Source organism: Prionailurus bengalensis, chromosome B1, assembly GCF_016509475.1.
Source record: "Prionailurus bengalensis isolate Pbe53 chromosome B1, Fcat_Pben_1.1_paternal_pri, whole genome shotgun sequence".
NCBI classification, from domain to species: Eukaryota; Metazoa; Chordata; class Mammalia; order Carnivora; family Felidae; genus Prionailurus; species Prionailurus bengalensis.
Genome location: NC_057344.1, coordinates 7,235,357 through 7,262,652, shown reverse-complemented (window position 1 = coordinate 7,262,652; position 27,296 = coordinate 7,235,357). Strand labels below are relative to the sequence as shown.

General features: G+C 41.4%; 1 protein-coding gene across 4 annotated transcripts in view; it reads left to right on the top strand.

Annotated features, from left to right (window-relative positions):
- The window catches only part of GPM6A (glycoprotein M6A), a 356,248-nt gene that overhangs the window by 325,921 nt on the left and 3,031 nt on the right, over positions 1-27,296 (top strand). For all 4 annotated transcript variants that reach the window (XM_043557795.1, XM_043557782.1, XM_043557790.1 and 1 more), the window contains 4 exons: positions 4,805-4,961; positions 15,911-16,064; positions 22,741-22,817; positions 23,372-23,437. In XM_043557795.1, the coding sequence (XP_043413730.1) occupies positions 4,805-4,961; positions 15,911-16,064; positions 22,741-22,817; positions 23,372-23,437 (454 nt within the window). The remainder of the gene's footprint in view (positions 1-4,804; positions 4,962-15,910; positions 16,065-22,740; positions 22,818-23,371; positions 23,438-27,296) is intronic.

Genomic DNA, 27,296 nt, shown 5'->3' with positions numbered 1-27,296 from the left:
AAATATAAACACCAAATTGATCGGAAGTCTAAATGTACTAAAACGGAATGATACACACACTAGAAAAAAACATGGGTGAATTCCTCGATAGCTTGGGTATTATGACAAAAATCCCAGTGTAATGAAAAAGAAGACAGATAATTTTGAGAACATCAAAGTTTTTTTAAGTTTTATGGCAAAATGCCATAAGCAGTGTCAAAAGACAGATGGCAAAGTAGGAGAAAATTTAGCAACGTGTATTATAGGTAAAAGTCAGATAGCTCTACTAAGCAAATGTATTTAAAAAATTGAGGTGAATATAGGACGTGGGCAAAACACATAACGGTTCACAAAAAGATAAATATTGCCCATGATCATATAAAAAGATGATCAATTTCACTCTTACTAAGATAAATAAAGGAAGACTACAATACCAGTTATCACCCATCAGCTTAGCAAAAGTTCAGAAGCTTGACGATACACTCTTTGGTTGAGGTTGTGCAGAAACAGATTCTCATACATTGCTGTTTGGGATACAGAAATGGCGCAGCCCTTACAGGGAGGACTCTGGCAGTTTCTAACCAAGCTACACACCTTCCCTTTTTAACTGATCAATCCTCCTACCCTAAGGATATACTATCAACTATTTTAATACATCTCTACAAGATTGTTCATTGCGGTATTGTTTGTGATTGCAAAATATTGGTAACTGTCTAAACGTGCAAGCATAGAATACTGGTGAATAAATAATATATGTATATATATTATACTAGGAGTACATGCAACTGTCAAAAATAATGAGGAATGTTGCTGTGAACTGAAATGGAGTAATTTTAGAGGATATTATTGATTGGTCAAAGCTAAGTGCAAAAGAGCCTATGTATATGCTCCCTCCCATGTAAAAAAGAAGGGAAAACAGGAATATGTACACACACATGCATACATTCACACTTGCCTTTACATTAAAAAAAACAGAAGGATTACAAGGAAGCAATGAACAAGGAACAGGTTGAAGGGATAGGGAAGGTCATGACACTTCTCTGGGTGTATGTTTTTATACAGATTTGACTCTTAGAAGCATGATGATGTTTTACATGTTCAAAAATGAAATTAAGTCAATATGGATGGAAGGGGGACCTAAAACTGAAACAAACTAAAACAAATAGACTGCATTTCAAATGAATACCATAACCACAAAGAAAGGAAGAAAAAAGAATTCACTTATCTAAGTAATTTAGAAACACAGTATTTGTATACTCTCAGTGTTAGGCGGAGGGCAAGGGGAATTGCAAACATCCTAAATTCTTCATTTAAAAATTTTTTATTGTTTCTTTATTTTTGAGAGAGACAGAGCATAAGCAGGGGAGGGGCAGAGAGAGGGAGACACAGAATCCGAAGTAGGTTCCAGGCTCTGAGCTGTCAGCACAGAGCCCAATGCAGGGCTCGAACCCATGAACCGCAAGATCCTGACCTGGGCCAAAGTTGATGCTTAACTGACTGAGCCACCCAGGTGCCCCCTGACTTCTTTTTAAGTAGGTTTTATTTTTATAATACTTTGGATGAAATAATGTTGAAATAACTTTAGGCTTATTACAAATTGAACAAAAGAATACATGTGTATTCTTGGGAATCAGGATTCTCACTAAGGAAGGAGGACATACAACATAGACTGGAGGAAGGCAACCAAGAACCCTGTGGAAATCGATTGGGTTTGGAAATATCACTCTGAATTTGAGATTTCTAAAATACGTGTGTGTGATATGCAGACATGTGCACATGTACATATATGTGCATAGGGATGTTACATGTTTATGGACATGCATATATGAATGTCTAGGTGTATAAATAACCACAGACACCACAGCAGCAGTGAGAACACATACTACCCACATCTTGATCTCCAGTACTACTAATTAAAAGAACCAGGGCCTGGGGCATCTGGGCGTCTCAGTTGGTTAAGAGACCAACTCTTGGTTTTGGCTCAGCTCATGATCCCACAGTTCATGAGATTGAGCCCCACATCGGGCTCTGCACTGACAACACTGAACCTGCTTGGGATTCTCTCTTCCCCTCTCTCTGCCTCTCTTTCTATCTCAATAAAATAAAATAAACATTAAAATAAAGAACCAGGGCTTGGCAAAGGGATTCCTAATTGGGGCTTGAGGAAGATATAAACCAAATGAGCTGGGTCCTCTTGCTGTGTGAGAAGGTAAGGAATACTTTACAAAAAGTGATGGCCAAATGTCACACAGATATAGGAGCCAGCTTTGGGGGCACCCATTGGCCAAGTCTAGAACAGTCTGAGCACCAAAATTAAGTATAGTAGTGCCTTATAAACTTCAGGAGAAAGAAGCAGACATCATTAGTCCATATCATTAATAGACAAATAGACAAAAACAAATAAGTAAAAAGGGGAGACGGGAGGGCTCTTGCTTACACTGGAATATCCAGTGCCAACTGGTAAATGTGAATGAGGGCTACCGGTAGAAAATGAGCGTTTTGTTAACACAGTGGGAAGATTGGATTAGTCCAGATCCACCCATCGGTGGCTGCTAACACTGGCAGGAAGTTTTGATGAGGAGCAGGGTGTTTGCATGGTCCTCCAGTGGCTCTTTACAGATCACTTATTAGTTACAAGGGAAGCAGTAGTAATTACACAGCACAGAAATCAGACGTCACCTTGACTAGATGATGCAAATTAGTATCACTACGGAGGGGCAGAGGCACAGAGTATCACCTTTATCATATTCTAGCCAAGAATGAGTAATCTGAATCTAGTCATAAGGAAACATCATCAAATTCAAAATGAAGAACATTCTATCTAATGAGGAGGGAGTGGGATTGTACTCACCTGCGCCAATGTCATAAAGACAAAGAATCTGTGGGAGTGTTCCTGGTTCAAAGAGAGTAAAGAGACGTGGCAAATAAATGCAGTACGTATCCCTAGACTGGGTCGCATATTGGGGGAGAAGATGCCATAAAGTTCATCCGTGGGTCTGTCCAGTTGGTAAAACTGGAATACAATAATAGGTTTGACACAAGTACTGTATCAGTGTTAGATTTCCTGAAGTCAATAACAATATGGTGGAGAATTTCTCTATGTTCAGGTGTAATTATCCAGAGAGAAACACAAGAGAACAATAAATGAGGTAAAGTATTATCAAATAGATAAAGGATGTACAGTTTTTCTTCGTATTATTCGTGTTCCTCCACTTTTGTAAATTTGAAATCCTTTCTAAACAAAAACTTAAATATATTTTAAAGTATGTCATTTTAACTTGAAAATTTTCTGGAGAAGCCCACTAAACCAAACTCTTCAAAGTCTGATCTATCAGTCGAAATCCTCAGATTCTTTCACACGCCTGGTGAGCTCACAAGTTCACATCGTCTGCTGCATTGCCGCTAATAAGTAAAATTGTGCAGTGTTTAGATTTTCAGACAGGGGAAGATCAGTCATTAAACAATTGCCCTGGTACAGTGAATGCTATTATGTGCATTCAATTAAAAATAATATTGTCATAGCATCAGGAGTTCCTAAATCTCCATCAGAATGATCAAGCCTTCTAATCCCTCATTTGTCCTCTTGTAAACAGTCCTCATCATTTGTCTCCACCCTGTCTACTCCATTCATACTCCAATAATAAGAGAAAAGAGAAAAAACAAAAGACGATGTGAAAGAAAGAACAATTTTCGTACAAAAGGATATCAAGACTACAAAAAACAGAATGTTAGCTAACATGTATACCTCTCCACATACCATGGCTACACAAGTAGTTTTGTTTCTAGAAGCAGCAAAATAGATAAGTTACGGTTTTTCTTTCCAAAGGGCTTTGGGGTCCCCATACAATATCTAGAATAACAGAAACATCCATTTACAATTTATAGACAATACATGTGTCTCCCCACCTTTAAATACATGGACACTGACCTGTGAGAAAGGAAAGACTACCTGCCCATTCTCTGTGGTATTTATGCCATAACTGAGCTCAGGCTCAGTTCTGTGTCTGAATTCTAAATCCATTAGTGATTCTGCCTAAAAAAGGCTTGATTTTTCAAAATTATAACGTTTCTTTAAAAACATAATTTTTTCATTATTGACATTATTATCAGCAGAAAATACTAGTCATTGTTTACAGTAAGCATGAAATAAAACACAGTGACCATTGACTATCATAAAAAAAATTACGAGGTGGTCATGTTATGAATCAAAAATGGATTCGTCTACTGAGAACAAACTGAGGGTTGATGGGGGGTGGGAGGGAAGGGAGGGTGGGTGATGGGTATTGAGGAGGGCACCTTTTGGGATGAGCACTGGGTGTTGTATGGAAACCAATTTGACAATAAATTTCATATATTGAAAAAAAATGGATTCGTCATTAACCATGAAGCCTTCTTTCTCTTTTGATATGTTGTCAGAACTCAGTAGTATATACATAAGTCTTTATATCTGACATTTTGTCATAATTGGAGAAATTATACGATGATTATCCTACTTGTCAAATGAATTTCAGCAAATCCCTCTAGCCGCGTGACTCACTGCTTTTCCAGGACTACCTCGGCATGAACCAGGGAAGGGGAGGCAGGAAGGGAAGAGGGGTAAACAAAGACGAAGAGCCCGATCAACAGATACTAGAAGGGGCAGAACAAAACGTATATACAGATATTAGGCATATAAAGCAAAAATGTGTTTAAATCCAGCCTCCATCATGGGCATAAATACGCTCTCGCTGCCATTCCAAGGGAGCCATGAGCATAGGAGAATCAATTGCCACCAATCAGGCATGAAGAGTTGCTGAAATAAACGCCTTTGTCTCTTCTCCCCCAGGATTGACATCTTCAAGTACGTGATCTATGGCATTGCAGCTGCGTTCTTTGTGTACGGCATCCTGCTCATGGTGGAAGGCTTCTTCACCACCGGCGCCATCAAAGACCTCTATGGGGATTTCAAAATCACCACTTGCGGCAGATGTGTGAGCGCCTGGGTACGTTGTGTGTCTGTGTTCACGTGGGTTTCTTTCAATAGCACACAGGTGTTTGTATTCATCTGCCGAGAATTAGAGTATTTTTTTTAACACAGTCACGTTCCCTCTCTGCGATGGCGATCTACAATTTTAAAAATATTATTTTCTCAGTTAAGATTATTCCACGTGAAAATTCAGCTGCAAATTCTCAAATCATAGGCAACACAACTAGTTTTTGTTTTAGAGGCAGCAAAACGGTAGGTTGATTTATGATTTTTTTTTTTCCAAAGGGCTTTGGGATTCCCATATGATATTTAGAAGAGCAGAAAAAAATCCATCTGCATTTATGGACAGTATGTGTGTCTTTCCTCCTTAAGTATATGGCTCTGTGTTTTACTGTAAATTTGGGGGAACTGTATTATGTAATTTCTGTTTGATATGACATAAGGTAAATATCGTACTATTACTGGGGCACCTGGGTGGCTCAGTTGGTCAAGCGTCCAACTTTGGCTCAGGTCACATCTCACGGTTTGTGAGTTCGAGCCCCACGTCAGGCTCTGTGCTGACAGCTCAGAGCCTGGAGCCTGCTTCGGATTCTGTCTCCCTCTCTCTCTGCCCTCCCCTGCTCATGGCTCTGTGTCTCTGCCCCTCAAAAGTAAATAAACATTTAAAAAAACTTTTTTAAATTGTGCTATTACTGTTGTACTATTTTTAATCCTTACTGATAATGATATTTACTGGTAAGTTGAACTTATAGTCTAGAACTATAGCAAGGCAAACAATGCATGTAGATCTGTTAAAGCACAAGAGTGGTTTAAAAATTGAGTAATGTAGTTGCAAGTACTTTTGAACATTTATGCAGAATAATTTTCCTATAAAGCAATGTTGGAACTTCCATTATTGGCTGAAAAACATAAGAAACATGTTTTTCTTATATTTCCGGTGTCGTATAGGAACATCTGTGTGATTGCAGCATATGTTTCATATTAAATAAGAGGTCTCTAAAAAGGAATGATATAATTTATATCAATCTCACAGAAAAGTTTGAAAATACCTGTTCATCACCAAACCTCTGTTATTGTTTTACCAGCTTGTAGCAAGTTCTGTCATGCTGTTCAGTGTCAGCAGTGATAATCATCTGCAGAAAGCTTGCCCGTGTTGTGGGTGTTCGTAGTTTGCCCTGGAATCACTTCTTGTAAGGCTCGTTTCTTTGGAATGACGCTTATTGAAAGAAGTTCTTAGGATCAGTAATATCAAATTACAGATCCGGAGGTAGTTAAGTTAAAGGTCTTTGGTTGATTTCAAAAATAAAATATGACTATTCTCTGGGCTACTTGTCAGTGATCCCTAAGCGAAGATACCTGTCTCTATGAAGAAAGCAAGTTGCGATTTGAGATTCATGTTCCGCCGATAGAGTATAGTGATTTCAGTTAGTGATAGGCTGTTTCCTACCGTCGGGAATCATCACAATACTACCTGTGGGCCTTAGCGAGTCACATGACTCCTTGAGCTCACACTTGACTCAGTTACAGAATGAAGACAATAGATCATCCCTTCTGCTCGTTCCAGCCCAGAGAGTCCGTGATGCTAAAGCACTAGTGAAATAGAGAAAACCAGTATCTCTAGGCACGTTTTCACCATCGGGGAGCAGCCTTTTGCCAGGAAGGGTGCAGTTGATTATGCTGTTTCGTTGAGAATTGTAAAATCACTTCCTCGGGTCGTATGCAGAAGTAAAAGATCACAGAAGAAAACTGCTATCTCTGTACGGTTAATAATGATCTGCTGACCTTTCACACGGCCCAAAGATATTTCAAATGAGACTTTTTAAAGCGAAAACACGAGCCACCTTTTCTTCTATAATAGTAACAGTAGTGTTCATCAGTCCCCCCCAAAAGACCAGAAGCTGCGTGGGCTCCTCCAGAGGGGACGCAGGAGGGAGTTGGCCCCCTAAGACACCCCACCCACCTGGAGGTGGGTGCACCCCCAACCTGGGAAGGAGCAGAACTCGGCAAGAGCCGGAGCTGTATCCTTGTGCACCTGCAGAGGTCTGTCCCCACACCCAGGGGCACAGCCGCACTGCCCGGAAGCAGGTGGGGGCTGTGGTGCCGCAGGACCTGACACCCTCTCTACCCACCTTGCTGGTCCCTCGGGGCTTGTGGTCAGAGTGAATGGGGGTGGGGATTCAGTCACCTTCTCCTGCTACCCTTTTCCTCTGTTTCCTATTTCCACTCTGTTTTTCCCCCCATTTGTAGGTAGATGGTACCTTACAGTCCACTCTGTGTTCCGTGAGTTCACCTGTTAGCCCATGGTATCTTCCTTCACTTTAAAAATGTCCTATTGATGCTACACCCATGCATTTCTTGAAATACTGAGTAATACTGAAAGGTGAAATAGTTTTTTTGCAGCAACCATATTAAGTGAAAAGCTTCCAGAAGACAGACTGAAAGAAACTTGTCATTCTGTCCTGTTTCTCTATGTTGTATAGAAAGTAAAATGGCTACAAACTGAACTGACATCAGCACAAATGAAATTAATGTTTTTAATGTTTATTTATTTTTGACAGAGAGAGAGAGACAGAGCCTGAGCAGGGGAGGGGCAGAGAGAGAGGGAGGCACAGAATCCGAAGCAGACTCCAGGCTCTGAGCTGTCAGCACAGAGCCCGACGCAGGGCTCGAACCCACAGACTGCAAGATCATGACCTGAGCTGAAGTCGGACGCTCAACCGACTGAGCCACCCAGGCGCCCCACAAATGAAGTTAATTTTAAAGCAGCATTATATCACTGAATAGAGGATGCTGATCAATACTCTCTTTTCTCAATGGATGCTCTTGAAAGCAGAAGTTGATCTGCATTATAAATTTCCTCGCCTGCGTATCAAAACCAGTTGAAATCCATTTCAGAACTTTAGGTGCTGTCATTCAAAACCCTGAATGTGCGGCACATTAAATGTAAAAGCACAGTATTAACCTTTGTATTATGACATCAGGTGAACAGTTATTAAAATACTTTAAGGAACAACATTTATTTAAATTAAATATTGGGGCGCCTGGGTGGCTCAGTCAGTTAAGCGTCCGACTTTGGCTCAGGTCATGATCTTACAGTTCGTGGGTTCGAGTATCACATCGGGTTCTGTGTTGACAGCTCAGAGCCTGGAGCCTGCTTCAGATTCTGTGTCTCCCTCTCTCTCTGCCCCTACCCGCTCACACTGTCTCTCTCCTTCAAAATAAATAAACATTAAGAAAAATTAAAATAAATTAAATATTAAATGGCACCAAGTTGAGTACAAGTCAACAGGTGTTATTCGATACGTTAAACACGAACTCATACTTACTTTTTTTGAGTGTCTTCTCCGTTAAATATTAAACCAAAAAATCTCTTTATTCAGTTGCAATTGGGGAGGCATTCAGTGTCTCACATTTTGAAATCTGAGGGTATGTGCTGTGACATCATTAAGCTTTCTTATTTCTAAAAATTTCCCATTACTGTTGTGACATCAGTGTGGATCTTGGAATTTGTCTGTGTTTGTTCCGACACTTAAGATTTTTAAGCCCAACAGTTTTGAAGTAATAGAATTCTTTTTTTAATGTTTATTTATTTATTTTGAGAAAGAGAGAGAGATCGTGATCTCACGGTCGTGAGACTGAGCCCCACATCAGGATGCACACTGGGCAGAAAGCCTGCTTAAGATTCTCCCTGTCCCTCTGCCTCCCTCCCCCACTCACAGTCTCTCTCTCTCTCTCTCTCTCTCTCTCTCTCTCTCTCACACACACACACACACACACACGTAAATAAAGAGAAATTAAAGCTTTAAAAAAGGAGAAATTATTTTTTAGAGCAGTTTTAGGTTCGCAGCAAAATTGAGTGGAAACAGAGATTCCCTGTATACCTCCTGCCCGCACGTATGTCTGGCCTCCATCACTATGAAAATCCTGCACCAGAGTGGTTGGTACCTTTGCCACGGCCAATGAACCTACAGTCATAGTTTACATTACTTTACCCGTGGTGCACATTCAAGGGGTTTGGACAAATGTATAATGACACGTACCCACTATTACAGCATCATACAGAGTAGTCTCTCTGCCCTAAAACTCCTCTGTGCTCCACATGTTCACCCCTCCTCTCTTCTATACCCTGGCAACCACTGAGTATTACGCTTTTCAGCTTGGCTTCTTTCACTTAAGCATTTTTAATCTTCCCTCCGTGTCTTGGCATAACTTGATAGCTCAGTTCTTTTTGGTCCTCAGGGATACTCCAGGGTCTGGATGGACCACAGCTGATTTATCCATTCACTGACTCCAGCACATCTGCATTTCTCCCAAGTTCTGGCAATTATGAATAAAGCTGCTATACACATAGCAAATAGTTTTTAGAACAATTTTCTGATCACTACTTGTGCATAGGTAGTTTGGGGCCATAATGATGGCAGTAAGATGATGATGATTGCATCTTTTCAAGTTAATTTACATCATGTTACGTGATTTTTTTTTTCTGCCGTCAACTTCACACGGTGTATACTTTCGAGAGCCTTCTGAGTTCGGTATTGCTAGTGTGCTGTTCCATTTTGCATCTGTAGTGGTAGCATGTTCCAGTATTGATTTGCTTGCTTTTCTTTGACTTAGCATTTCTTAGTGTTAGAATAGCGGTTCTCAAGCGGGGGCTCTTTTCCCCGCTGGGGACGTTGAGTAGTGGGCAGCTGCAGAGCTGGCATCTGGTGGGTTGAGGTCAGGGATGCTGCTAACCGTGCTGCTGTGCACAGGACACTCCCCTGTAAAGAATTTGCTGGCCCCGAATTTCCATAGTGCTGAAGTTGAGAAACCCTGGTTTAGAAATTTGGTTTCTGTCCAGTGCCTCATTCATGCGTGCATTTGGCTGACACTGGCATAAATTTCTGGCAAATCGTCCCACTTTACCTGTTTTCACTTCAGATGTACTGCTCCGAAGAGCCTAAAGATGAATGCCAAAGAAGCCTTCACATCACATGTGCTCATGAGCGCTTCATTGATTCGCGTAGAGCAGTAGCCCTTCACACCGGATGTCCGTTAGAATCACCTGCAGAGATTTTTTTAAAATGTAGATACAATCTGCGCGGGCAAGGCCTGGGGCATCTCTTTCTCACAGTCGCCAGATGGTCCCCCTGTGTGGCCACGGCCGAAAACCACTTTCGGGGAGAGGCTGGGCTCCCCCCACTAATGTCCACGTAGTGAGACTTCTCCATCACAGTACATCTGGGCTCCAAGCTATTTCTGCCCACACGATGACTATAGTTGATGATATGACATTGTGCGTTTTAAAGTTGTGCAGGGAGTAGCTCATGAAAGTTCTCATCATAAGAAAAAAAACGTGACCGTGCCTGGTGGCAGACGTTAACTGGACTTACTGGTTATAGTGAGTGTTTATTTCACAGTGCGTGTAAATATCAAATCATCATGCCATACACCTGATACAGGTGTGTTGTCTGTCCGTTATTCCTCCGTTGAGAAGGAGAGTAGTTCATTGATTTATTTAATCCTCAGGTGACAGAATAGCATCTGCCATGTTACTAGCAATGGAAAGCTAGAAATAAACTACTGATAATTATGAGAATTTTATTACATACAGAGATTTTTTGTTTTAACCTTGGATTACACTTGATCAATTTGAATAATCCTTCAGTGTGGGTAATTATCAGATTCTAAGATCAAACATTAAATAGGAAGATAGAATTATATTTTTTGCTTGTTTAATTTGGGTACTTTTGTGACCCCGAACTGCTACGCCCTGAAATACGACGGGTGTGCGCTCAAAATTCCAAAAAAAAAAAAAAAAGTTCTTTTGTGCCTTTCTTAGAACAACATGTATGAATTGGGCGTCATGAAAATACTTTCTCACAGCAAAGATATCTTCTGTCAGCCCTGAGAGTTCTGGTCTTGTAGCGTGCCGGGGACAGCAAGTGTGAGTCTTTGAGGTGGTTTCCAAAGTCACGCCGTCCATCGGCCCACAAAGTAGCGGCCACCACGCGCTTCAAAGTGTCCCAATCCACTTGGAATCTAAACCTGTTGAATGGTAAGTCCCATTCTACAGTGAACAGCACCTGCAAAGGAAGCTTTTGAAAAAACCCCTGGGACCGAAAGAAACCGAGATAGACAGGATGCAGCGAAGGCATGCTGATTACCCTCCCGGGGACTTCCGCGTGGCCTGCAGCGGCTGAAGCACTGTGCTTCCAGCCGTGTATCGTGTTTCCCGTTCTCGAGGCTATGAATTAGCCTTGAGATCTACAATGGCAAATCATGAAAATGTGCATCAAGACGGCTTCTTTCTCCCCCAAGGAGTTCCACTAACAACATTTCTTCAGTTTTTGGGCGGTTTCCACGCTTTCTAGAGCCTTTCTCCCTGAGTGGGAGCCCACTTTGAATAACTTGCCCAGACTCGAGAACTTCTCCTCCTTTATATTTTCTCCACACGTGAAGTGAAGTCTAATTCCCTTATTCTGTACAGTCCTATCATTCAGGAAAAACGTATATTTTGATAGTAGTGGCAGTGATCACAATAATGCTCTCGCATGAAGACAGCTAATGTTTTGTCTGTGCTTCTTAAGAGCCACAGTCTTTGCTAAATGATTTTTATGTGTGTTCTCTTTGCAGCCTCACTAAATCTTGTGAGATCAATTTCGCAGGTGTTCTCATTTTACAAAGGCAGACACCGCAGCATAAAGAGCAGTCAGACTCCATCCAGCTCAGGAGCCTGTGCCTTTAATCAGTGTGCTATAAATCCCCCTTTATGGCTAAACCAATGTGACATTTAGGTTGGGGACACATCGGTGAGTGGCATGTTGGTGCTGGACAAATCCCTCAGCCTCCGCCCTCTTACAGAATAGAGTCAAATGGCAAAGAAGGGAAAATGACTTGCATCAAATCTACAGATTAGCGGTGTTGAAGGTGAATGGGTGCTGGTACGCAGAGCGTTCTTTTTCTTCCTTTTTAATGTTTATTTTATTTATTTTTGAGAGAGAAAGACCGAGCGTGGGCCAGGGAGGGGAAGAGAGAGAGGGAGACACAGAATTTGAAGCAGGCTCCAGGCTCTGAGCTGTCAGCATAGAGCCTGGCGTGAGGCTCGAACCGACGGACCGTGAGATCGTGACCTGAGCCAAAGTCAGACGCTTAACTGACTGAGCCGCCCAGTTGCCCCGGTACACAGAGCATTCTTAACGTATGGAAACTTTGAGGCTCAGCAGACCTTTGTCACCTAGACTAGGTGCATAAGGCCATGAAAACTGACAGATTTGGAGCTAGCAGCCACACGGCCCAGTGAACTTCATCTGTTTATTTGCTTCATTCCAGTTCCAGAAACGAGAAAAAATAAAGATTACCCAAGAAATATTTCCCTTTCTCTCTCGTAGAGTCAGACACAATGTTTACCATAGACAATCAAGTGTGTTTTAAGACCAGATGTTGTGTAGATTTCCACATCTAGATATTTCCACATCTAGGAATATTTGTTTTCTTGTGAGAAAAATAAGGGGTAAGTGTTTATTGCTTTCTGTGACTGAAATCCTCTGATATATTTTTACACGTATTAGGCCCTCATTAAGTACTTGTTGAGCAAGACGAAATAATTGTGAAAGTGATATAAACTTTAATAATTCTATTAAAGAGTAAATAGCTGTTAAAGGATATTTACTCCAGTTCCTTCAGTGATTTATTTTTTTAATGTTTATTTATTTATTTTTGAGTGAGAGAGAGTGTGAGCGGGGAGGGGGCTGAGAAAGAGGGAGACAGAGAATTGTAAGCAGGCTCTGCACTGTCCGCACAGAGCTCGAAGCGGGGCTTGAACTCATGACCTGCGAGATCATGACTTGAACCGAAACCAAGAGTCATCTGCTTAACCAACTAGGTCACCCAGGCGCCCCTCCTTCGGTGGTTTAAATAAGTTAATATTCAACAGGTTTTATTTTCTAACATTTTTAGACCTGGCTTTGTTTCATCTTCGATGTAAAGGTATAATTATGTCTGCCAAATCATAGTTCAAGGGCATTGCTAAACTAGATGTTGACTCTTCAAATTCTCCAACCATTAGTATTGCCGAGTAGAGACTAACAGGAAGTCAGATGTGAATGGAGATTAAGCAGTGTTATTAGAAAGTACGTATTTAAGTACGTTCTGGGTTTCTGAAATCCTGCGACATTTGCCAGTTTATAGGAGACAGGTTTGATCTCCGGTCTCCTTGGCTTTATCTTGACTCTTTTCATATTTGTTGTATCAATTCCCTACTATCCTTAATCCCATTAATTTCTATATTAATCACAACACAACTTTAATACAGGTGCATAAGCTCTAACATGACAGTGACACCAAGTTTATCATTTTTCAAAAATGTTACTTTAATATGTATTCTGAGAATTACTACATGAGTTTCACTTGTCTGAGATTTTACTGAAATCATGAAGTCTCTCCATAACTCATCGCCAAAGGAATTAATAGAGTTGAATAAGAGATTTCGTTCCGTACAGTGTATTTATTTTATTCTGTATTGTCATTTTGAAAATGTGACTTGACATGTTCAAGTTAAGCCAGAATACACTACTGTTTCTCTTCAAAAGTCTTCTACAAGGTGCCTTTGAAACTCAGAAGGGAACCACATATCTATAGAAACTTAGCTTTTGGTGTCCAAGGACCACATTTCAGACACTTTCAAATAGAATTCTATTGCCGTATTTGCTAATAGAGTTACGTTTAGAGGATTAAAAATACAATTTCACCCTTATACCTTCGTTCACATGTGCCGGTCATCCCATCTTCTGAGTCTGATTATATAAATACGGTACAATCATCAGGAAATTTTTCAGAAGGTGCCGCTTTTCAGACAATTCATACTGTAAAGTGCACAGGCTCACAATACACGACATACACAGATAAGAAGGTAATACAATTTGGAGTGGATCGCTCTTAGGATGTGAATTTGGATCCTCATCTTGAACACGTGGAAATGCACATGCAAACTGCACACACATCTCTTTCCACCCTCCAGTTTTGATCGGAAGATATAATTAAGGGTGGTTGGGTTGGGAGAGAGAGGGGGAGGAAGTAAAATCATATCCCTTTTGGGGACATGTACGAAATACAATCACAAGAAACAAAACTGAAGATTGAGGGAGCACGTTGCTATGTGAGTTACCTGCGAGGATGTGTCACACTGTATGAGTCTGAAGTCTACCAGCCTGCACGTCCCCTGCAGTCAGAAAACTGGGTTCTCCGCTGGGCATCCCCAGGGCGCAGAGCAGTGTGATGGCTGCTGCTGGTTGCTGACACCGTGTGTGGATGGAAGGAATGGATAAATGTATGAGTCAGCCATTGAAAAGTGGATAGCAGCGTAGGCCTAAAAACTCTTCCCTGGATTTTTTTCTTCCTTCTTGTTTTCTCTGGCTGGACAATGACTTGGTAATCATAAGGTCAGGACATGAGTGATGGCAGAGAAGGCTATATAGTCTTACTCGGTGACACAGGATTCAAATGAGAAGAACCACACGTTGTAGCAGAACGCTTGTTACAGGAGTGACTTTCTTCTTTGGCTACTTTTCAGGGATTATACGGATTTTAATCTCTGATATCTGAGTATGATGAATTAACACCACATAACAATAATGTGGCCACTCCCATGAGCCTCTCTGCTTTCATCCTCTGTTTCTAGTTGGTGTTTATGTACGTGGGTACTTCATGTAATGAATTTCTCCTGTGATCATGGGAAATCTGCTAATCAGTCCAGTGGTACACCACTTGCATTGAGAAATATAATCAGTTTGTATTAACGTGTACATTCAAGCCTTCACTTAAACCTCAGGGGATTGTGACTTACACTTGTTCTTCTCCAGTCATATCTGAATCCAAGTCTTAGCTTGGACAATTCAGGGTGTATATTGATGTAGACAATTTTATATGTAGATAATATGGATTAAATAGTTGATAAGTAATGTGAAGCATACATCTATCTTTTACCAGCTCTCCATCCATCTACCAATGTGGGCATCTGTCTTTTTATCCAGCATCTAAGTCGTGCTTAAATCCAAAATGCATTTAACTTATGCTGAAACGAAGTCTCTTGTTCAACTATATCTGGGCATCTGAACAGCCTCTTCTGGCGTTTTATAAATACTAAAAATGTTTCTGAAATAAGCAAAAAAAAGCCCCTTTAGGTTCAGCTGAAAAATCACATTTTAGTATGTTTCTATAGCGAAAGTAAAATTAATATTCATGAAAAAAGACTTCAGACTTAAAGTTTACAGAAATCCGAAAAGAAGTACACACTTGTATATCATTAATGCTAAAATGACTTGAGAATTGCCCCATTTACAATATTAAATGTAAACATGACTAAGCAGCTTACGTAATTATGTGAATGGTGCTCATTTAGTTGTAATATAAATTTATTGACGTTTTGGGGCACGTGGGTGGCTCAGTCAAGCGTCCAACTTCGGCTCAGGTCATGAGCTCACGGTTCATGGGTTCAAGCCCCACGTCGGGCTCTGCGCTGACAGCTCGGAGCCCAGAACCCGCTTGGGATTCTGTGTCTCCCTCGCTCTCTGCCGCTCCCCCACCTGTGCTCGGTCTCTCAAAAATAAATAAATGTAAAAAATGTTTTCTTAATTTATTGACATTTTAACTTTGCAGAATTCCCTCTAAATATACCAGGTAATGTTTTCTAAAAAATGTGAGGTGAGATTTTTGAGACAAATACATGAATGAAACAGACATAAAGACGCAGAAGGCTCCTTCCTTCCTTTGTTCGTCACCTCTGCTCTGATGCGATTTGCCAGCAGGTTGTTCACAGGAACGCACTTCCTCTCTCAGCTTCCCGTGGCCCACTTCCTAAGGTGTTGGTGATAATGATCTGCGCACGAGGGCACTTACCCCTTCGAATTGGGTTTTCTAGATTAGTCCCAAAGCTCTTCTTTTCCAGTAACTTGCACATTCTCTCTCTCGACTCTCTCTCTGTTGCAGTTCATTATGCTGACCTACCTTTTCATGTTGGCCTGGCTGGGAGTCACGGCCTTCACCTCCCTGCCAGTTTACATGTACTTCAACCTGTGGACCATTTGCCGAAACACCACCTTAGTGGAGGGAGCGAACCTCTGCCTGGACCTTCGTCAGTTTGGTAGGTGGATCTCTAACTAAAACAAGGCCTCGTACTGTCTTAGCCTAAATGACTGTGTCTGGAATATTGCAGATCACTTTGGAGCCATGATTACTTCTTCTAGCAAAGAGATAAATGTGTCACAGTATTCACTTTCAAGACATTCCTTTTAAATTCACATAAGTAGGAATTTAAGAGAGATTGGAAGTTGATCTCATAACATGAACATACAATGTGTGTGTTTGAACGGGCTGTCGAGTTGTGTTTCCTGGTGTTGGCACGAAATAATTGTGATGCCCTCAATCTGATTCCTTTGTACTTTTCTAGACTTGATGTGATGCTTGCATCTACTTTTTTCTTTAAATTTTTTTTAATGTTTATTTATTTTTGAGACAGAGCATGAACGGGGGAGGGTCAGAGAGAGAGGGAGACATAGAATCCGAAGCAGGCTCCGGGCTCCAAGCTGTCGGCACAGAGCCCGACGTGGGGCTCGAACTCATGAACCGTGAGATCATGACCTGAGCCAAAGTCGGAGGCTCAACCGACTGAGCCATCCAGGTGCCGCAGTGCTTGCATCTACTTTTATTCTCCCATGATAAACTATACAATTTGTGAAATCTAGAGTGAAGACCATCTAATAAATACGTGTTGCACTGGCTTCTGAAATAAGGCAGAAAAAGTTAGCATATAATATTAGAAAATCAAAGAATCCTAAGCCAATCAACAGTCCTCTTTGGTTATTTTTGTTTAGGGCTAAAACCTCATGTGATAAAATGAGTTTCATACGTGTAGATGAGCTTGTGATACACGGATCCTATTCTGATTGTTTTGTCCACGTTGACTTGTTTGTCAACGACAACTGTCACAACAATTCTACGTAGTGGATGCTACTATCATCCTCTTTATAAATGACAAAACTGAGGCACAGAGAGGTTACATGAGTTCCCCAACGTTATCCAACTAGTAAGTGACAGCACTGGGATTCAAACCCAGGCCGTCTGGTTTCGGAGTCTGGTAATTACAAGTCGGCACACAACTCTGTCCTGTTGACAGACGAATGTGGAGAAGTGGATCCAGTCTCGCCTAACCTATTTGGAATCCTAGTCCCCCGTTCATAAAAAAAAAACATGGCAGCTACAAAATTTACAAAAGACCCGGAGATCCACACGTTTGCATGGTTTTTTATTCCAGGGACAGGCTATTAAAATCTAAGCCATGAACATCTGGGAATGCTCCCTAAGATTTTCTCTAATGAGGTCTCCACATACTTCGGGAAAGCGGGGAACATTTCACTGGGTACTGTCCGCAGGCCTTGTGGCTCTTTGGGGGTGCTCTAGACAGGTTGTAGGGTACAGCACCACCGTCCAACCCAGCCAGCTGTATGTTCCAAAGCTGTGGCCCGCTCGCCATCCTGAAAGCCAGAATCCTGATCCTAATGAAAAGCAGCATCTGCTCGGTGGATGAAGTTCTTGGCTAGAAGACAGCAGAGGGAATATGGACAGCTCTTCTCCTGGAGAGGTTTCAATCTTGGAATCATGTCCCACGTGAACACAGGAAGAGAACGTCAGCAACAGCGGTTGGAGGCCACCAGAACAGCTGCTTGGAAAACATGGCCCTCCTTTCAGTCCCTCCCCCTCGATGTCTTTTATTCTGCTGATCTGCAAATTGGAAATTGGAAGAGAGGTGACGGGTCTCTCAGACACGGTTGCCACCTGAAATACGGGCCACCTAGTGAAGTTTCAATTTTGGGTAAACAGGCAATTTTTTTTAGTAGAGTGTGTCCCAGATATTGTCTGGGCCACACTTCTGGTAGGTGTAAACCCTGACGAGGGTTAAAGCTGCTCTTTGAACCTTAGCACTGCTTATGACATAGTTATCAAGATTTATTCTAATTTAACTCTTATCCATGCTGTGGAAGAGAAGGCACATGCCATGCAACCTTTTGCATCAGCTGTTATATCTTTGTGTTTGCCCTCAATACAGAATCTACTGCCTGGATGGCATTTATTTGGTTTCCGAAACACACACCCTTAATAAGAAGCCTGAATGTACATGTAGCAGTCAAGTTATCAAGGGGCATCAGCATAGAAACGGACACTCCTCCAGGTCTGGATTATGATCAGTACAGACATGTACTAATGTCCTCAAAAAAAGTGATCAGGTGGAAAAGAACATGCTATAAATCAATTTCCCTCATTTTGCGAAGTTGTCTCATTACATCTAGGTGGTATCTTCTCTCTTAGGGGTCAAGGTCTTTGGGCTGCATGGTGGGGGCTGTCGTCACATAGCGGCTGCTGTGCCTGCTTAGTTTCTAGTTGCATTTCACCGTTCATTCCCCTGCATGTGATAAATGTATGTATGGCATGCAGATCGAATGGGAAGCTGGGGCACTATGCAGTTCATACACCTGTGGAATTTAAAGATGGTTAGTCCTATCAGGGTTGGCCATGTTTCAAAATTAGTCATGAAATAATTTGTCTTGCAATTTTAATTTTTAGTGCTTTCATAGTTATTTCTGTTGCTTTTCAATTATACATACAGCAGTATAATGACGTTGAATGCATTAGGGATTTAGTTTAGTGAATTTGTTTCATAAATTGTTAACACTAGTCCCCATAATATCATCTAGATCCAGAATTTAAAACTGTGCTTTTTTAAACCCTGGTTGTTTGATGAAACTCTCTCGGGGCCAACCACAGGGAGAGAGTGGTCCAGAGCAGTTGGCGCTCTCCTCTTAGCCTCATAACCAACCTTCCCTCTAGTCTAGCATGTCCACACCCTGTAACAGGAGCAGCTTGTTTTGATCTGATTTCCAGTAAAAGTTCATTTGACTTGCTTATTCATACTTCTGCCAGACAAATACTTGTTGAGCTTCTGTTATGTTTAAGCACTGCTTAGTTTTGAAAGACAAAAATCTCCATGTCAAAAAGTAAAAATCTACCTGGCCAGGGGAATTAGGTTACCAATGGAATGAAGATTACTAATCCGAAAACATGCTAATTGTCCTGGATGGTCTGGATGGGCCCCTGTAATCACAAGAGTCCTTAAGAGTGGAAGAGGCTGAAGAGAAGAAGTCAGAAGGAGATGGACCTCTGAAGAAAGGCACAGGAGAGATGCAGTTTTGCGAACTAGGAGGGTGGAGGAAAGAAGCCAGGAGCCAAGGGTATAGCCTACAGAATGTAGGTTATACAATGTGGGTAGCCTACAGAAGCTAGAAAATGATACTTTAGATGTTCTATCATCTTTAAAACTGGTAATGTAAATGGTAAATTCTTTGAAAATTAAGCATTTATATTTGCTAGTAGGGAGTTAATTTCCGATCACCCTTAAGGGTTCATAGCATCCTAATACCTGTTCATTCTGCTTCCCTCCACCTCTAGCTTGCAATTTCCTTCATAAGAATTTACATCCTGAGTAGTGGTGCTTCTGCTGTCCGGGAACCTCTAAGAGGCTTTCATTACTTCAATGATCAAAGTAACAGACATGAGGCATGATTTTCTCTGAAAGTTTTCCCTATTTCAGACATAACCAATTCTTAGAAAGCCAGAAGTATACTGCTTCTATTTACACAGCTTAAAAGACATTAAAAAAAAAATAGGGGTGTCTGGGTGGCTCAGTCAGGTAGCTGACTCAATTTCAGCTCACTTCATGATCTCACATTTTGTGAGTTCGAGCCCCGCGTCGGGCTCTGCACTCATGCCGCGGAGCCTGCATGGGATTCTCTGTCTCCCTTTCTCTGCCCCTCCCCCCCCCAAAAATAAATAAATGTTAAAAAAATATTTAAAAAAAACATAGAAGAAGCTCACGGCTGCAACTCTGATGCCTCAAATTCTCACCATTATCTCTCCTTGCAGTGTGTATCTTGCTGCTTCTCTTGTACAGTCCTAACTTGTTTGTAAGAAACTGGAAATGTCATTGTGTATATACTTTAGTTAAGGACTTTTCTGCATCTGGTGGATAAAATATGTGTAAATGTATTCAGTTTTAGAAAAATTAGTAAATCTGAATAATATACTTAATTGGGGGTTAGGCCAATTTGGCCGTTCATCGACAGATCCGTGTGAATCAAAATAATCAAGTTTTCAGATTTGCACCGCAGCACATCTCAGATACACTTGCTCATTTTCATCGCTTCGTATTACACCAATGTGCATTTGCAAACTATACTTCATTTGTAATGTGTATATTTGTGATATGTGGTAGTTACATCACAAAATTACGCACTCTATATATTTTTATATCAACGTATATAGCGTCAGGAGTACTGGAGACTGAGTGGAAGGGTTGTGTTATATAATATTTTAAAGGTGACGGAGGAAGGCTTCACCGAATAGCTGTTATTGGAAAGATAGTAGAGTCATGGGAATATTCTTCGTGGAGGGCAGATTCAGGCAAAGTTACCAAGACACCTGGGCGCCATGCCTGGGGTTTTAACACACAGCAGAGAGGCCAGTGTGGCTGAAGTAGATCGAGAAAGCAGGGAGAACAGACGGAGATGGGTCTGGGGGAGTCGTGGCACTCCATGGTGAACACATTGCAGGATGTCGAGTTTTAGAGACTTTTATTCTGAGGGAAGTAGTGAATATGGGAGGGTTTGGGCAGAAGATCCCCCTTTACAGTGTAGAAGCGTCGCTCTGGCTGTCGCAGGAGTGGAAGCAGGGAAGTCAGGTGACACTCTTGCAGGAGCCCTGAGGGCCTGGCTGTTTTTTCAAGACGGGGACTGCAGAGCGCCCTGATGGGTGGGCATGTGGGTTTGAGAGAAAAAGAGGCTTCAGGGAGGGACACACTTGTTGCCGGACCCCCCCAGGAAGATTGACTTGCTGTCACATGAGCCCAGAAGCCTACAAGAAGAGCTCACCTGGGAGTGAGGCAGGCGAGGGAGGTCAGAGTTCACTTTCGAGGATGCTGCTTTTTAGAGACTTCTTAGGAATCTAAATAGAGCTGTCAGGTAAGAAATTGGTCAATGAGGCTTGACTTCAGGAGAGAGGTATGGGGCTGGCTGTCTGGATTTAGGAGTGGCTGATAATACTTAGGAAGCTCTGACACTCAGTGAGATCGGCACGGGGCAACGACGACCGAGGTGTGCGCACTGGGCGCTCCCGGGAACCAGGTCCTAGAGAGAATGGAAAGACAGAAGCAGGAGTCCGTAGATTTGGGGAACCTAATGAAGCGAGCCTGAAGGAGAGGGAGCCATCAGCTGCCCCCCAGTGCTGCTGACTGGCCAGGAAGAGGAGAACGGAGTATTCATCTTTGGTTCTAATTATGTGTAGGTCATTGCTGAGAGTTGAGGCAAAATCTGCCAGGAGAGGGTTTAAGTAGAAAGGAAGAGAAGAGAATTGCGAGCAGTGAACGTAGTCAGTGCTTTCTAGGAGTTTTGCTGCAAAGGTGAACCAAGACCCAGGTGAGGAAATGCGTGCACAGCCTAGGTATCCCACCCGGATGAAGTCTGGGAAGATCGGCACAGAGAAGGACGCCTACGAGGACGCTTCCTCAACGGTGATGCGTCTTAGGGAGTTCTGACTTCCCCTCCCCTATAGTGCCATCTATGCAGAAAGGAAAGGTCACAGAGAATGGACTGCATTCGACGGACTAGCTCAAAGCCACAATACGTGAATGTATACACATATTAAATTAAATAAAGAGCAGGCAGTGCTAAAAGCTTAGGTATTAGTTTGCTCAGAACCTGAGGGGTTTTTCTCCTTTATATGTATATACGTTTAACGCTTCAGTAGGTCTCAGTACAGTATCAGAGACCCGTTTTAGGATCATCTCGATCTCTCTTCTGTAAAATGAGATGTGTCGCGGTGTATCAACTATGTGCTTCCTAAAAATGCAAGACTCCTGCAAGCACTCCTAGATTCTGATTAAACAGTTCTGTGGTGCCGTTCAGAAATACATATTTTTAAATTCTTTTTCAACGTTTTTATTTATTTTTGGGACAGAGAGAGACAGAGCATGAACGGGGGAGGGGCAGAGAGAGAGGGAGACACAGAATCGGAAACAGGCTCCAGGCTCCGAGCCATCAGCCCAGAGCCTGACGCGGGGCTCAAACTCACGGACCGCGAGATCGTGACCTGGCTGAAGTCGGACGCTTAACCGACTGCGCCACCCAGGCGCCCCGCAGAAATACATATTTTTGATCATTTCTCAAGTGATTCTCATGCAGTGGATCCATAAACCAACTGGAGCAAGTGTGAATAGGAGTGAAATTATAGTATTTTTTTTTTATTTTTCCTCCTAATAGCGTCGTTTTCAATATTAGCAGAGGAAAATTAATCCTTTGGGCAATATGCTTTTATAGACTTGCCAGAAGCATTGTTCCAGCAGAATAAATTTAGGTCCAGACTTCAGCACAGTCTGGGACATAGTTATCAACATAATTGTGATGCCTACACCATTACATTAATGGACCAAACCAATCAACTAGCCGCAATTGAATCTGTAGATCCGGTGGCAAGGTCCAATTGAATTCAGACTGAAAATGCTTTACGTCGCTTGCAGGCGAAATAGTTTTGATCTTCCATTCATAATTCTGTGTATAATTATTATCCAGCAATAAGAGCTGAGGAAGAATGTTTCCATCATACTATAGCACAAAATGGAACTTGCCTAGATTTTATCAGCATAAGATTGCTTTTCTCTCTCTGGGCTCTTGAAAACATTTATAAACTAAGCTATGATTTTCTCCATGTTGTAGGGATTGTAACAATTGGAGAGGAAAAGAAAATTTGCACCGTCTCTGAGAATTTCCTGAGGATGTGCGAATCCACTGAGGTAAATGTTTCTAAGCTGGTTATATCGTCCAAATTTTACCTTCCTTTGAAAAATATATAATTTGAAAAATATGTCATTAAATCTATATCAAATTGTCCCCTTTTTCTCTCAGAGGCAATTTTACTCACAGTGATGCTATGCAGGGGGACTGCAGAATGAATATGAATGAGGTGCTCTGTCCATTTCAGTACACATTATAACAAATATATTTTTTCTAGAAAGTACCATTTTAATGAAAGTTCAACGTTTTTGCTGTTATATTTAAAAAGATTGAACGTAGCCTTATGTTGTTACAAGATCACGGAAAACCATCATTATTAATCAGGACCTCATCTTTGTCATAAAATTATATTGAAATGATGCAGTTGCCAAGATTTAAATAATTTGCAGGAGAAAAGATACGAGGATAATGTTTTTTGGATTGAGTAAGCGAGTTATCCTAAGTACACTCTTGTTAAAGATGGACAAAGTTCTTATTCGTCAGCAGCAGTCCTGACCTCTCTTCTGCTTGTAATCCTGACACGTGTTTTGATTCTCTGTGGTTTCCTTTGCAGCTGAACATGACCTTCCACCTGTTCATTGTGGCACTGGCTGGGGCTGGGGCAGCTGTTATTGCGATGGTAAGACCCCAGAGCTCTGAGGCTTGGTTTTTCAATTTATATGAGAAAGCTATTTACTTGTAGAGATGAAATTTTGTCTCCCATCCTGAAGCCCACACGAATCCTATTTATTTGAATATCAGTAAAACAAAAGGAGGGAGAAACAATGGGCCCATAAATAAGTGAAAAACAAGGCTTCACCTGAAAAAGTATTGTCGCTACTATTGGGATAGTATTTGGCCAGCAGTTTAAGGATCCAAACACTCAATAATATTGGCAACATTAACAAAAATAAATAAATTCATTAGCGTTGCAGATATTAGGTTACTGTTTAACATAGAAAATCCTCTCTCTGGGGTGCCTACGTGGCTCAGTCAGTTAAGCCTCCGACTTTGGCTCCGTCAGGGATCTCCCAGTTGGTGGGTTTGAGCCCCGAGTGGGACTCTGTGCTGACAGCTCGGAGCCTACAGCCTGCTTCAGATTCTGTGTCTCCCTCTCTCTCTTCCCCTCCCCTGCTCACGCTCTGTCTCTCTGTCTCTGTCTCTCTGTGTCTCTCAAAAATAAATACATGTAAAAAAAAAAAAAAAAAAAGGAAAGAAAATCCTGTCTGTATCAGAGGTATTTATCAGTGTGAATTCTAAGTCCCCTAATCAATTGCTTGACTTACATTATCCTTTTCTCCTCCTTATTTAAGAACATGAAAAAGCCACATTGAGTCACTTATGAAAAAAGAATTAATTTATTCTTCTTAACACAGACCTCGGTAGTTTTACTGTCATTTCTTTTACATCTAATTTTGTCCAGAAATATTAATCACAAGTTTTTAAAGTCAGGCTCACGCAGAGTTTGGTAGATCCGCCGTGTTCCAGATGCCCACACTTCGTACCTCACTGTGACGGTCGGTTTGCTCACTGGACTAGGAGACACCAACAGTGGGCATATACTTGGAGCCTCGGTAATAGTTTTGCAGCCAAGCCCTTCAGTCCTTATTTCTGCATCCTTGTATACAAAATCATAGTCCAAAAATAAAGTAGTATAGAACTCTAGAAGGTTCCCAGTAACCTCACAAATATAGCCAATGCGATATGCAAAAAATGAATTAATTTGGTGCCAACATAGGTTCTCATGTGTTGGCGAAAGGAACCCTTTTTAAAAATGAGAGTGTTTTGGGGTGCCTGGGTGGCTCAGTTGGTTAAGTGTCCAACTTCACCTCGGGTCATGATCTCACAGTTCGTGAGTTCGAGCCTTGTGTCAGCTCTGTGCTGACAGCTCAGGGCCTGGAGCCTGCTTCGGATTCTGTGTCCCCCTCTCTCTCTGCCTCTCCCTCACTCACACTCTGTCTCTCTCTCTCAAAAATAAATAAACGTTGAAAAAAAAAATTTTAGGGGTGCCTGGGTGGTTCAGTCGTTTGAGCATCCAACTTCGGCTCAGGTCATGATCTCACGGTGTGTGGGTTCGAGCCCCGCGTCAGGCTCTGTGCTGACAGCTCGGAGCCTGGAGCCTGGTTTGGATTCTGTGTCTCCTTCTCTCTCTGCCCCTCCCCCACTTGTGCTCTGTCTCTCTCTGTCTCTCAAAAACAAATAAGTGTAAAAATAATAAAATATTTTTTAGGGGCGCCTGGGTGGCGCAGTCGGTTAAGCGTCCGACTTCAACCAGGTCACAATCTCGCGGTCCGTGGGTTCGAGCCCCACGTCGGGCTCTGGGCTGATGGCTCAGAGCCTGGAGCCTGTTTCCGATTCTGTGTCTCCCTCTCTCTCTGCCCCTCCCCCGTTCATGCTCTGTCTCTCTCTGTCCCAAAAATAAATAAACGTTGAAAAAAAAATTAAAAAAAAAAGAGTAAAACGAAGAATAATCAGTGCTAAGGAGCTAATGAGCCATTTCCAGACTAGTTATTTTTAATCACTTTATGAACACTTATGTATTGAGATCTGATTCTGCTTTGCTAAAAATTATTTTTAAAAATAACAAAAAATGACTGTCAGTGCTAAAGTGAGTTTTCAGACATTTTAATTTAATATCATACTAATTGTCCAACATTTTAGATGGAGTATATCAACCTGTACATAGGAATTTTATTTCAGAATATGAGGTGCTTAATAAGATCATGTTGGCTAATTAATTGGAGGGATCAGAATGAAACAGTTAGCAAAGACTTTATATTCTCAGCCTAAAATCAGTGCTTAAATATGCCCTGGGGAAGCATTACATGTTCTGGGCAGTGACGTTCCAAACACTCATGGTCCCAGGCGGCACCCAGCCTGGCCGTGGGATAAGAGGAAACATCTGTTCATACACACATTCCTGTGCAACAGATGATTATTAGGGACTTGTGCACATTCAAGTATCCAGTCATGTATTAGAGGTCTACCAAAGCACTTTTGGAAAGGAGGTATGTAATAGGGCATTTGTTCGCATTTGCTACCTGTGTGTGTGAAAAATTCTGTGCAAAAATGCATGCCTTTTAGGCATACGTGGGTGAAAAGTACCTGTCTAAATGAATAGTGTTATTTAAATTTCCCTAAAAATGCTTACTCTGAAATGACTCTATTATCAAAAACATCTCATGATTATAGATATTTAGGTATTATGTATTTCTTAAGGAATCTGTGCTTCGCAGGAATTTAGGCATTAAGTTATATATAAACTTTATATCAAGCTGCAAGTATTTAGGATATTATGTTTTAAGTACTAAGCATCCTTTTGGATACCTAAATATATGCCAAGCATAAGTTCCTTAAGAAATACATAACACCTAACTATTGATTGACATCAGTACATATTTCCAATTTATTATCTCTGATAATAGTTTAGGTTTTAGGAGACAGGGATCCTATAACAATAATTACGGCTTCTGTTCCTGGTACTAACACTATTACCAATAATACCGTTATTAGCTAATATTTCTTTAAACTCACTCTGTTGAAAGCACCGTCAAATGCTTAAATCCACGAATACATTCAGTAGTCGTAATATAGCAACCGTCATTAACTTCATCCCGAACTCTTGCAACGCTCAAAGTATACCGCTGTCATTATTTCCACTTTAGAGATGAGAAAATGGAGATAAATTCTTCTCTACCAAAATACTTAAAACATCATCCAGGATTTAAGGCAAAGATCATGAGGATTTGTACGAAAACTAACACGTGATCCACTCCATTATTTTTCAGAGATGTTAGAAAGTTAGGTAGATATTAGCAGATGTGGTTCACGTGGCCTTGCACCAGGGTCCAGGGACCGCTGCTCACCTCCTGAGGGACAGTAACAAGCCTGGCAGTGTGTGTTCTCCTAAGATGAGAGGGAATGTCTAAAGACCTACTGAAAAGTGTCAGTTTCTGACCCTGAATGACTTAAGCTCTTTTGAGTATTTCACTCATACATATTTCATAATAATTTAGGGGCCATATTTTCTCAGACTTCAAAAGGAAATTTTTCGTACATCTAAAAATATACTTATTCATGTGAAACATATATTAAGTACTTGCTTCTTGCTAAACACTCTGCACAGCCCTTGATATTTTCACAGCAACAACAGCAGAGTGCCACATGAATTTGGTTATGTATAGAAACTGTTCAGTCTGCATGTATGTAGTGATGGAGCTTTTCACTATGAAAGTGACACAGAGTAAAAAGATAGAACCCACTGCTCTTTCTTGCATGTGGCTTACAATTTCCACTAAACAAAATGCAAACTTTCAGAGGAAGTAGAACATTCTGGAACTTCTTATTGGTGTGCATCTTTTCCCATATTGCCGTGTCAAAACTCTTTTTTTTTTCTATTGCCTATTGACTACCTTAACCTACTGCAATAATGCCCATTTAGAACTGACTGTCTTTTTTACGTCTGTACTTTTCTAAAACCAGCCTACCTGCTGTCTTTC